Source organism: Apostichopus japonicus, chromosome 3 (genome assembly GCF_037975245.1).
Source record: "Apostichopus japonicus isolate 1M-3 chromosome 3, ASM3797524v1, whole genome shotgun sequence".
Taxonomy (NCBI): Eukaryota; Metazoa; Echinodermata; class Holothuroidea; order Aspidochirotida; family Stichopodidae; genus Apostichopus; species Apostichopus japonicus.
Genome location: NC_092563.1, coordinates 10,512,020 through 10,525,496, shown reverse-complemented (window position 1 = coordinate 10,525,496; position 13,477 = coordinate 10,512,020). Strand labels below are relative to the sequence as shown.

General features: G+C 37.7%; 1 protein-coding gene across 1 annotated transcript; it reads left to right on the top strand.

The window, feature by feature from the left end:
• The first annotated feature begins 2,820 nt into the window (after window positions 1–2,820).
• LOC139962974 (uncharacterized) lies at window positions 2,821–13,277 on the top strand. The gene is made up of 4 exons (XM_071963405.1): window positions 2,821–2,928; window positions 3,591–4,281; window positions 4,744–5,400; window positions 11,361–13,277. The coding sequence occupies exons 2-4, from the start codon at window positions 3,606–3,608 to the stop codon at window positions 11,864–11,866; spliced, it is 1,839 nt and encodes a 612-aa protein (XP_071819506.1). The 5' UTR covers window positions 2,821–2,928; window positions 3,591–3,605; the 3' UTR covers window positions 11,867–13,277.
• Window positions 13,278–13,477: the final 200 nt, after the last annotated feature.

Genomic DNA, 13,477 nt, shown 5'->3' with positions numbered 1-13,477 from the left:
AAAGGGGAAAAGGTAAATACAAATCATAACCATATTCTTTCACCACTATTTTTTATTTGAAATCCTTCTTCAATTAACAAAGTAACTTAAAGGTAGCCATACAACCACCAGGCTGTACATTGAGTAATATGACAACAATATAATATTAACATAAACAGAGGAACTTGTACTTGGAAATGTAGGGTAAGTAACAAGCATCAGCACAACAACGATGAGGAAGGAACTGGGTTTTGCACAATCTATCTGTAAACTTGCCAGCCAATGACTCCAGTGCTTGAAGAATATTCCAGTATGAGATTGGACAAAAGCATCATAATACATAACCTTAAGCAAGTGTCTGTCATTACTCTTAAAATGATTGAAATTAAAGTGAAGTGTTCTGCATTTTTACATTTATAAATATCAAATTTGAACCAAATAATTAATGTTTTTTATTGCTTGATTACCAAAAGCATTGCGTACAATACCAAATAGCATTAATTATGTTGAAAGGTATAGAACATTCTCAGTGGTCCGAAAAACAAGTGCTTTGGGCTCTTTCCACATTAATTGGTAAAAAGTTTTCACAGTGACAAAGTAAATGACAAATATGTGTCCGTCTCTTTCAAACAAAACGAACATTCGTCACAGTTTGATACATTAATGTTTTTCAGGTAATTATTTGTAGATAAGATTCTATTGTTAATTCTGTACTAGAACCAGATACTTAATTTCCAAAGAGAATGAAAAGGGAAGATTGTATATACGTTCCCAATAAAGTTCGTTTGCCCATTCAACTTGTAACTTCGATGTAAACGCAGTGTTTTTAATCATTTTGTAAGAGAAAATTGACCCCCCCCCACTCTCCTTAGCACTTTTTTGAGAAGATAGCATAGATTTCAGGAATAAATGATTATATTCGGTTTTAGTACAACCCTGGCCATTGCAGTTAAGTTTAACTGCCCTTAAAACTCCTTCATACTGCAAAAAGCTTGACGTAATCTTATATAGTGAAACAAATTTATGATAGGAGAGTAGAGCATTATTATTATCTAACAAATTATCAATTATGTATATACCTTTTTGCACATAAATACTTAAATACAACGGTTTTCTATCAACTTGTTTATTGTCATTAATCCATAAAAAGTGATGGGAACTGGGAGATTCAACAAGGTCAGGTTTTAGAGAATCTTTAAGTCTGAAGAGAGCTTTCGAAAAGGTCCTTGTAGAAAAACTTCTTAAAAACAGTCCAACTCTTCACTCAAGCAGATTGATCCATTTTCATACAGAGAAGCTACTTTGCTATTTTAAAAAAGAATCAAAACATACATAAATAAGAGACCTAGAAGGCGTTTTTAAAAATCTTTTTAACCAAGTTAGTTTAGTGAATGGATAAAGCTATGTGAGTCAATCATTCTTAGACCCCCAAACTTATAGGGTAAGCTATGTTGCTTATACGCTGTATCCGGTCACACCCATTCCATATAAAGGAATATAAAAGCTTTTGAATATTTTCTAATATATGACAGGGTGGATTGGGAATGGTGAGTAAAATATGATATAACTTCGGTAATGCAAGGGTTTTAATAATAGAAATCTTTCCAAGGACTGTAAGTCTCTGTTCAGACCAATGGCCAAGAATCTCATCAATTGAATCAATCACTCTAGAATAGTTAAATCAAACATTTCATTCACGTGAAGTGAAAAAAAAATCACACTGAGGAAAGAGAACTTTCCTCCGGGATCCCAGGTGAGAATCTGAAATTCATCATTTACTACCTTCTCAGAACGATTAGATCCAATAGAAAAGGCAGATGTCTTATCATAATTGATCTGAAGTCCTTACAAGAGTTTGAATAGTTTTAAGGAGTTCACAATATTGGCCATAGAAGGACGTTCCCATTTGTAATGAAGGCAATGTCATCTGCATACTGAATTAGCTTAATGTGACAATTATTAATGGTTATTCATTTGATATGGTTATTACAAAAATCTCATTTCACAGCACTTTAGTTTGAAGAAAATAACTATAAAACCACTAAGTTTCATGAAAGTATAAAGTATAACAAATCTTACCACCTTCTAATAGCTTCAATATTAAATGCCTCCTTTGTTTGTAAATTTCAACTTCCAGATGGTTTAAGAAAAGGGAGCAAAAAAAGAGGACGCACAACTTCAGCCTAAAATCATTCACTGCTGTACAAACCCGACTTTAGAAATTAGACAATTGACACTTAATGCACAAATTAGTTTATTCAGTTATATACACAGAAGCAATCTTCAATTGGTATTAGCTGGAATTTGCATTCTAATTGATGAGCTCTCAGATAAACCATGTTGAAACCTTGCAAAAGGCTCCACGTTAGTTGGTAGTATTCAAGTAAGCGATTAATTTACAAATACGTATTAAATTACACATGTTAAGGGTAAACGTTAAGAAAGTGTAAGCATAATATAAACAGAAAAGAGATTATAGGGATAATTAAAAGCAACTTTGCAATTACACATACTATAGAGTTAGGAAATCACATTTAGTCTATAGTCCCTTTTCGTCCATAAATGCGGCCAGTGACCATTTGTCAATTTTCACTTCGGTTTGTTTTTGTCGACGTCATGAATTTTCTCTGAAGGCTGTTCGATCTTTTTTAAACGACAACCGTCGCTTACGGAACTCTAGGTTACGTCAATCAAATCAATTCAGCCGTGATAAAGATCAACCTTGATAAACCAATGTTGAGAAGACCTTGTTGATACTTGTGGCAATCGTCACCATACACAATTGCTTAAATCAGGGAGTTGTTATTGAAATCGATTACAAGAAACAATCAATAAAGCAGTACGACACAGGAATTAAAAAACGTTTGCAAAACATTCTGGATATTTATTGGTTCCTACCTTTTCAGTCAGTTCTACACAAACACTGTGTTTACGGAGCCATCGACTAGAGTGAGTGAGTTAAAGCAATTGTTTATATCTCGAATATTAAGTATCAAAAGGTAGGTTAGGTTATACACTTGTCATTTCGTAAACATTTTTTTACTTACTTCAAATTGTTCATTTAATAAACACTGCGCAGACTAAATGTTCATTGACTATTCCACGTTTATTCTTATACGTCTCCATCTATCCTGTTTCCTCCGTAGTTAAGGTATTTATTTAACTGAAGTCATACGTCTACTCCTTCTTTCCCAGATAAGGTACTTTCTTATCCATGTGTCCACAATATCTACTGTTTCTCTTCCAATTTAGGGATTTATTTATCCTTATTTCCTCCATGCACTGTTTCTACCATAGTTTGGATATTCTTTATATTTATACGTTCCTGTTCCTGTTGTGTTTCGTTCCCAGTTTTGGTATTTCTCTTTCCGTAAGTCTTCCATCTACTGTTTGAGGTAATTCCTACTTAAACAACCGACGCAGTACTTGCTTATCACCTCACGTGACCTGAGTTAAAAACTAGAAATGTGGTTACGGGAACAGTAATCACTGTTCAATGGAAGGGACTTATTGTATATATTGCAGGGTTGATGTAGTTAGGTTTCAGATTATGGACTATGGATATGTCACAGTGCATTTAATATAAATTGTCTTTTCATTCTGTTTGGCAGCTTTCCGAGGGAAGGATGGATTTTAGATTCATACTGACTGTCTCTATTCTCCTATCCTGCAAACGAGTGACGACTGGGACTAATAGCGGCACTGTTGGCGTATTACACGGCATGGTAACTAGAAGTGATATCGTTACCAAAAATGGCAAAGATCGACAACCGATGGACAACAAAGAAAGTCTTATTACTGAAAGGGACCAGAAATATGGGAATGTCCCGGCGAAAAAGTTAGACAATTTTAAAACGAAATACGGTATTAAAACTATTGTGCGTAAAATAAAGCCAGTAGATACCTCGAACAATATGATGCATCGTAATATTTCTAGAAATGTTAATAGTGATGAAAGAAAATCTTCACTAGAAAGAAAATTATATCTTACTAGAATACCCAAAATAGTAAGAAAATTCTACAATAGGACTTACGACGAAAAGAAAGGAACTACATTAGAAAATAAAAAAGTTCAAATTGTACAAAAAAGGCCAAAACGCGACAAGTCCGATCTGCCGCTGGCCGATTTCGGTAGTTCCCCACGACTATGGACCTTGCTGCCTCCTACAACATTAAGACCGGACACAAACCCAGGCATCGGATTGGCACCTGTGTTCTTCGCGTCAGAGAAACCAATTATTGTGACGTCAGATACTTCAGATGAAGAAGACGTGATTAAAACACAAAAGAATCCCAAACTTAGTAAGTGTCAAATTATAACTTCTTTATTGATACTTTTTTGTACTGTATAGGACAATACCATTTACTGGTGTCGGCACCACCGAACAGTGCGACACGAGAACAGAATACGAAGGAGGAAACATGTGTAAGGATTATCCACACTCGTCGCATGCAGGCGAGTAACCTATCCCTGTATCTTCTATATGATGCAGTTTTCTTTAAGTTCAAAATCCAAATGGTACTGTAAGTTCTAAAAACCTCATTTGATATTTGGATTGTATAAAGAACTGTCCTTTGTATTGTTCCCAGCAAGCTTTGATCAATGAATCGGTTTTTTGCTCCAATCTAGCATATATGCTAGATTGAATAGACGACGTAGACACGCATGCATAAGTAAATGTTCACCCTATAGCTGGATATTTTAATGCTCATTGAGTATAATCAAATACAAGTAAAGTTTCACTGCTCTCTTTTGTAAATCAGATTTTGGACTTGAAGATCGAGAGGACCAGCAGAACGAAGAAGAGATTGATGTGCCAACAGAACCGGAACCCTGGCCGGAGCCAGGACCGGACTGGACTACGGCTTATATGTACCTCGGTGTAGCTTGGTTTATACATATTTATGGATTTGCCTTCGTCATGTTCCTCATAGGGACCTTGGCCACCACCACTCTAGTGGAGATATTTATCTCGAAAACCGTGACCACTCGAGGCCTGAGCACATCTCTGAATGGTCTTCTACTGTTGTTCGGCTCAAGTCGAGGTATCTCTCTGGTTTTGAACCCATATGGCTCCCTCGATCGAATTTCTCTTTTAGCATCCCGACTGATGTGGTCTGTTGGGTTCCCTTGTTTGACGTCCATGCTGACCACACTTCTCCTCGTCCTAGTTGATACGACCAAAGTGTCACTCGGGCCACCGAGGTATCAACAATTTCACGTTGTCATTAAGCTCAGTGTCTGCCATTTCATCGTTGTCTTGGGATCAGATATCATCTTATCGTTTTACCTCCAATTGAAGGCGCTTCTATTGGTATGCCAACTGATCTACGTCACATGGAGTATACTTTTAACGGTCGGTTTCTATCGTGTCGGCTACCTCATCTCAAGAAACTTTAGAGCCAGTCGGGATTCTCCAAGTAAGTGCGTATATCAATAATACCAATATGATCCCGAAACTACAGTATTTAAACCAACTGAATGTGGGTGGGGACAGGTAATAGCGACTGTTATAGCAGGTAAAGAAAAATTGGAAATGTATAACGGGTGCGTCAATATTTCACCAAACACTTCTTACTTTAGAATAACAAATGTCCAAGCATGAATGCATTGTTTCAGGAAACATTTATCTGGTCACATCAATGAATGGTGAATTTGTATTCAAAAAGGTGAACTCTGCTTCATTGATGTAGTAAAACAAGCGCAAATAAAGAGGAGAGTAGCTTACATGCAGGCGAGGCTATAGTAATGATATTTAACATACGTACCCGCAACATTCTTCCTAAAGTAACACCTATAAATTAAGTATTACTGATTAGCTATCTTTTATTAAAAACTTGCCTGTTCGGTCGTTATTCATTTTGAAAATACAGATCCATCTTTGCTGAGGTTAAATTTCTTGTTTCCTATACTGTAGTTAGTATACTGCATATAGCTTTGGAAGTAGGATGTTCTAACTGTATTCCCCCAACTGTTATCGCGGTTCTGCATTACGTTCAGTCATGACTGTTATATTTTAAATGCTTTCGAGTTTAGAGACTAAGCCCCCTCCCCACCAGTTGGGTAGGTACATGCAGGGACGTAGCTAAAGGCCTGATCATTAGGGGGTGGGGGGTGTGGTGGCTGAAATTCCAACTGGATGGGTTTTGAAGCCAGAAAATTCCGACTGCTACCTTGTATACCCCTCCCCCCCCCCGCGTTACTCGTCAACGACACGGTCAGTCAGACACCCCATCTTTCGCGACTGCACTTATGTTCCGAACTTTTCTCGATACATTTGCATCCACTGGCCCTCACTTCACAAACTTATGAATCTCTGGTTAAGCAAGTAAGCAACTGAGTGTAAGTTATCTGCTTGAAGGCTACATAGAATACTGACTACAAAAGCTATTTTAGTGTAACAAAGGGGAAATCTTCTTTTGTTCAATAAATTATATTCGACGACACATAGTGAATTACCAAAAAATAACAATCTGCCTATCATCTTCGTCAAGGACCAATAAAGTTCTTAGAAATAAGTATAAAAATATACTGTAAAAACATACAGTTTTCAGTGGTTGAGGTTCTCACGTAGGCCTTTATATAAATTCGATATAGACAAATTTTCCAACTATCGTCAGTTTTACCAACATTGGGGGGGGGGGGAGACACCCCCACACCCCCCTCTAGTAACGTTCCATGGGTACATGTATTACCGTTCGTAAGGCAGCTCCTTCGGAATAGGAAATATATTATTATTATTATTATTATTATACTAACAGGGTACTAGAACTAAGTGTAGCACAAAACAGTGATATAATCTTTCAAAAGATGGAAGCATTTGGCCAAATGGAGAAAGCCACCGCATACCCCAACCCCGATTCCCCATTTGGTCAAAATATATGTATTCTGCTTCCTAAACAATACGCAAAACTTACTATAACGCACCGCTGATTGGGAGATATCATGAGATGGAATTTTGTCAATTTGCGCAACTTGGAGTTGATACATATAATTTCTGATTGTTCTTTCATATTTGATTTGTGAGAGTCTGTTGGTAGAATCATAAGTGACGACGATTTAGTATTACCCAATATTAATTGGGTAATACTACAAAGTTCATCAATGTATAGGCATATCCAAATATCATCTCCATCAACGAATACAAAGTGATGAATGAGGACAACTCTTGGGTTGTCAATCTTACAGACTTGATTAAGTCTTCAGTGTACGTATAGATGAGGAACATTAAAACCATGATATACATCCTAAACAGATGTTTTGCTAGGTGTTTTGTTGAGGTAATCATCATGCATAAACACCTCTACCACATATGATAATGGTAGTGGACGGGCTTGCTTTAAAACGCTTTTTTCTTTTTACATTCGCAACTCTTGCAAGCTCGTGCAAAACTTTATCATCCGTGGTGTGATTTTGGTGTATGTAACAGAGGCATATATAGAAAGGTACTTCAGATTAAGGGAGGTAAGGGTTCCCTGTTATTGGCTGGAGTCGCAAGGGGTGGCTCGTGAAGATCGAGCAAAACCACCGGAACTGCAGAATTTTAAGGTATTTCTTGTTCTGTAATGACGATTAATTGTCGTGCGCAAAACTACATGACAAATGTGGAATTACTCTGAAAATTTGGAACGCATTCCTACCTTGATTTTCTTAGCAAATGGTTTGGGGTGGTGGTGGGGGGGGGGTATAACTCTCCCCATGGTGTATACACCCCCTGAGTAACATATTATATTTTCAGGCAGTACGCACCGTATGTTCCCTTCCATGTTTGAGTATATCACGGTTATCGCAAATCAAGCAAAGTGGAAGCAGTGCGACGTGCTCTTCCGTCCCACGATGATCATACATATTCTGGGCTTAGATTCACTCGATCTCTGCTAAATGACGCATTAGAAGCCCGCAACCTGTTAGTTTGTGGTGTCATCCGCCCAGACCACTGTCTAAGAATACTGTTACCAGTCAATGAAAGGTCACAAAACACTCGCTGTAACAACACTCTTGCGTCATTGCTAGATACTTTCCGTGTTACATCGCCAATATCGAAGCACTCTGATATGTGTAAATGATTATTTCACAAGTTAAGTGTCTATAAGACCTTCAAACTTGACACAATGCCCACTTTATCTGACGTCACCTGCTCACATCTGTGTCCGTGTTCAATGTTGTCCACAACGAAAGCGTTAAACAATATTATTGGCGACTGATGTTACCAAAACAAAATCGCTTGTCAAAAGTAATGATGTCCGTGTCGTTGGTTACCAATAGCCCAGCGTGTAGCCAGGATTTCATCTGTTTATTTATTATTATTATTATTATTATTATTTTTTTTTGGGGGGGGGGGGTTCCAATTTATTGAACAGTCAACTAGAACAGTTTGCGCTATATGCGTGTGGTCCAGGGAAGGGACGTCCATACCAATTGAAAAAGGGGGGGGGGGAGAGGAGGTACATAAATGACTGAACATGGACAGAACCGAGAGCTCCTTGGTTCAAATCCTTTATTGGGTGGGGTCCAGGGGCGAGGCCACGGCGACGGACTCAATAATAGATATTTTAAAGTTTGCTTCTGCTTGGTCCCTGAATTGACATTGCAGTCATAAATATATTTTGACAAAAGTCACATCTGACTTATCTAAGTAAAGTCTTATCTATTTAACATCCGGTTGTAACTTAGGGCCTTTATCATGATTAGTAAATTGAAACTTAAACCAAAAACGTAAACATTCTTAAACTTGGACACACGAATAAAATAATCATGTTATCAACATGTCTAGCCTGGGTAGAATCCCTTTTAGGGGACAGTTGAGGAACAACGTGAAACATCATGTCTTGTCCAAATGTTACGTAGCGATGCTTTGATTTGCGTATGCACCACAGCCTTTTTAAAGAAATTTTAGTGGATGGGCCATTTACCAAAGGGACCATCACAACTCTATCTACGCGGAGCGCCACCATCGGTTGACATGTAGCGTATAGCTAGAAATTTCTTGCCACAGATACCTTCCAGATTGCCGGAAATGGCACTTCCCAGACATTTAAGTTGCATCTAAACATCATTAATTTTGAGATCCCATGTTTTAGAAATTTAGGTTGAATTAGAAAATATTATTCGGTAAAATCCCTTTGTAATGTTACGTTACTTTATAAGCTCTGCTTTATGCATTGTTTAACAGAGGTAATTGAAGATATAAAAGCACCCTAGGGCATTCTGATGGTAGCCGTAGCCTAAATATGCAATCACACAAATGAAATATTTTGTGAACATAATTATGTAGGCTACATATCTACTAAGCTAGAACTTGAGTTATGAGTAACCTGGTTATAACCACAGCATGACAGACTAGCACCATATATGTACCTGTCTCAAAAATCCTATTAAATATATGATTATCTCAAAAACATTTAAAAACTATCATGAGTGGTATTGCTTAACAAACTGAATACACAATATTAATTACATGATTGTACCTGATTGGCCTAGCATCTACAAGAGTCAGTCCCTAACCTGGAGGGCATTTGATATGCTGTCCCCCACCAGGCGCGTAGCGAGGAAAGTGCCAAGGGAGGGGTGAAACCTCTAGGCAAACTATCTAAGCGTAGCGCCACCGTGGGTTGGCGCGAAGCGTACAAAAACATTTTTGCCTATGCCTCCCAGATCGCTGGAAATGGCTCTTCCCAGGCCTTGTAAGTAGCATCTAAGCATTTTCTATTTTGAAATTACTAGAGATATCATAAAAAAAAATATGCTCAAGGTGGGAGGTGGGGAGGGGCAGTCGCCCCTCCTTCGCTACGCGCTTGTCCCCCACCCTTCAGAAAGTGGGGGACGTATCCCCCATGATTGACGCCCCTAGAAGCTATACGATAATTACTGCCACGGTGTGATACCAGTTTGAAGTTGCACTTAGTTTACAGCCAACAGCAGGGTTACCAGTTTTTCCTGTAACACAACCGTTCAAATTTAGAGAAATTACCGGCCAAATCGAGTGAATATAGAGGCCAAACACATTTTCGTTCGATTTCTGCTCATATACATAGGCAGCCTACAATTTGTGTGTTTTTTTTTAATTCGATAGAGCGACGCTATGTAGGCGTTTCAATAGTGAGGGACAAAGGCTTAGATATACCGCTATGCCTATGAAATTTATTTAATTTGAGTCATAAATGGGGATGAGATATTCCAATTTTCACACTTCTGAAACTTTGTGTGTGATCGCTCCACGTTGTTCTTCAAATTCGATTGGAGGGGCGTTGTGGTCAAGAAATGGACTTGTGATCTAAAGAATGCAGGTTCGAGTCCTGGCCAGATCATTGCGTTGTGTCCTTGGGCAAGGCTCTTTATCTCCCATGATTGCCTCTCTTCAACCCAGGTGTATACATGGGGAATTGCGAGGTAACTTGTAAATATAGTTATGTGCACCAGTTTGTGGCTGCACACTATGGGGAGTCCCCCGGGGGACATGTCGATTTGGTGCACTGTGGTGCCCCAGGAGAGATTGATTGAATTGCGCACTCTTTGGTGTATAGGTGTGACAAGTTACCAGGGTCAAGTTGTAAAGTCCTGTGAGAGGACTTGAACAAGACTTTAAACCTTCAAGTTCAACTTTTAAATTCTCCCCGCATTTCTCTCTTTCTTTCTCTTGCTCACATTTTGGGAAGGGCGAACTCCCCCCCCCCCCCTGCCCCAACCCGGCTCACCGCTTGCTAATATTATTGTTGAACAAATATACTCCATTATGACAACTTGTAATGTTTGTCACGAAGGATATATGGACCGCACTTTCAAATTTTGAAGTTTTTACATATATTTTTAAGTTTTCCCTTCCGTGAAGAGGAAAGCTGCATGAACCCATATACATACCGGAAGAGGGTTAATGCCAATGCTTGTCACGTTTACGATAACATTGCAACATCTTGATAATTGTTGTCAATATGTCATGCATGATGAGTGACTACACAATATAATGTTTATGAGAAGTTGTCAAGTTTAGTCTAACACATGTTAATATCTGATCAATGCATTAATATCTTTTGGCATAAACTCTACAAATATTATGAATTCACCCATCATCTTGATCATTTGTCAATTGCCATTGCAAGAAAATAGCATATATTAACCTTAACATTAACCAACCTTAATATTAACCTTATTATTGTGATGCAGCAACGGGAGGATCTTTTCTTCCGAAAGTTTTAGTTACTGAGAGTCAGCAAGTCAACAAAACTATGCGTATTTATAAATGTGTGGCTGTGTGCTATTCTTAAAAAGTAGTTAGACCTACTTTGTTTAACGTGATCATTCCAGGGCCACTGAAAGTATTGGTTCACGGTCTAGCATTGTTTTTTCTTTGTTTGATATTATTTCCTTTTGTTCTAAATTCCAGTTTTAAATGCAGACCAAGGAGCCCAGAGGTTGGAGAGATTGATTTTTGCATGTGGTACTGTGGCACTGTGTAACTGCATCACTCATCTCTATGGAGCTGCCGGTGTCTTTGGTGTATATTCAGATTTAACCTTTGTTGCAGCCTGGCCCTGGTGGGTATTCCAGACCCTGATGAGACTCGAAGAGATATCACTGTGTTTCATCGTCTTAATACTGGCAGGAAAATCAAGAAGGGAATGTAGCAGCAAAGGTGATGGAAATATGGGTGTCATTTGTGTATACTGGATGAAACTAAAATCGAGATTTGCAACCTCTAAAGCAAACCCAGGTAATAGCAGGATAGGTCCAAACACTGACAGTAGTAAACGAGATATGACAAATACTGTTGAATCCTGGAGCACATATGGAACCAACATCAAGGATGGTTCTTCAGGTTTGACAGAAACAAGTAGAAGAGATAGCTCACACGGAAGAAGGTCAGTTACATTGCATACAGTGGACGAATGAAACCTTCCTTCAAAATGAATTAACATTTGCAAGCCTTACAACAACATAGCGTTAGGCTACAGTTTTCATGTTATGATTGCATTTTATTATATCACACATATGATCCATTTGAAATAGATTTGTTACACACTTGTCGGTAATGAGTGATTAATCAGTAATTTCTCACTGGACTTAATATGGTGTACAAATAGATGAGTTCTTCAGAACCAGAAGAAAGAACACTTTCCGATAACCTGGTATAGCTCTCTTTCCTTTGGCATCTGGGCAACTGACAGACATTTCTCTGATCACATATTACACTGACTGTCTATAAAAAGCAAGTTTCCATCAATCTAATGATGACTGGAATGAAAGTGTGGGCTACGATACACTTGAAATAAGTACTAAACTGTTAACTTTTGGATTATTACATAAGTTGTCTTAAAGAGAAGAATATAAATTCTATTTCATAGGCTAGTGATATATTCGCTCCAATGAGACAACTGAAGGCTAAGTCTGTCATCTTGCAAGCAGATGGCATCCTTATTTACTTTGAATAATATCATGAATAGCTTAAAGCTAATTTTCATATTTTGATGGGGTGATTGTGGTAAATAGGTTATATTGCACATAAGGGTTTATGCTTGATAGGATGGATCCACATACCAAGTATGAAGTTTCAGCTATTGTAATTTAATACTATGGTCTCAAACTTTGACCTCTGTGAACCTCAGTTGACTTTGCATTTTTGTACTCAATAAAATGGATCCACATACTAAATATGAATTTTATCCAAGGTTTAGTTTGAAGTAATCACATTTACTAGGTTTTCAGACTTTAGCCTCTGTTCACATCAAATGACCTTTAATTTCACAGAAAACAAGAAGTTACTTGTACACCATCACCACTGCACACTTTCTTTTGCCTGTAGCAAGGAATCAAAAAGGCAACTTTCTCTTAAATTCCATATCCTGGTGTAAAGTATTTCATGAAACTAAGTTACATCTTGCTGCAGTTTCTGCAAGCAGGCAGTGTTGAAAAGCACTATCTGCATGTTTTGCGATTACATTTTTTTTATGGCAATATTTATATTCTGCTACAGTAGGCTAAATAATAATACAGGTCTATTGAAAACATCCTTCAGCTTGGATCATATAATGATAGACTATTGCCAAAGTCAAACTCTCTAATGGTTTGTTTATGTTGGTTTCTTATATACTTATATTTTTGTGCAGTGATTTCTTGCGAGGATCACTAACCTGATTCAAATGGTTTGTAATATTTTCAACCTACACGTACGACAATGATTCTAGCCAATATCTTCTCTGTTATTTCAATTATATCCATGTCAGTTTTCTGTTATTTGCTTGTGCTTTGTTTAGGTTATTATATCCATGTGACATCTGTATTAAAGAAACGTAACTAAACCCAACTAACTGTTTAAGTTGCTGATCTTGAGATAATTATATTCTTTCACTAAGATGTACTGTATAGTCACTTTCCATGACTTGTAGAATTTCATAGTTTTTTGTCAAACAAGTTGTTGACATTGTTCTAGCATTGCAGAAACTTATTTAAGAACTTATTGATATAAATTATGTGTGTGACATTTGATGGTAGTGCTTGGGAGTA

Bases quoted from the DNA above. Each gene is read 5' to 3' on its own strand.
- LOC139962974 (XM_071963405.1), top strand. From the start codon at position 3,606: ATGGATTTTAGATTCATACTGACTGTCTCTATTCTCCTATCCTGCAAA. The intron at 4,282-4,743 runs GTAAGTGTCAAA...TTTGTAAATCAG, and splicing joins ACAAAAGAATCCCAAACTTA to ATTTTGGACTTGAAGATCGA. The intron at 5,401-11,360 runs GTAAGTGCGTAT...TCTAAATTCCAG, and splicing joins AGCCAGTCGGGATTCTCCAA to TTTTAAATGCAGACCAAGGA.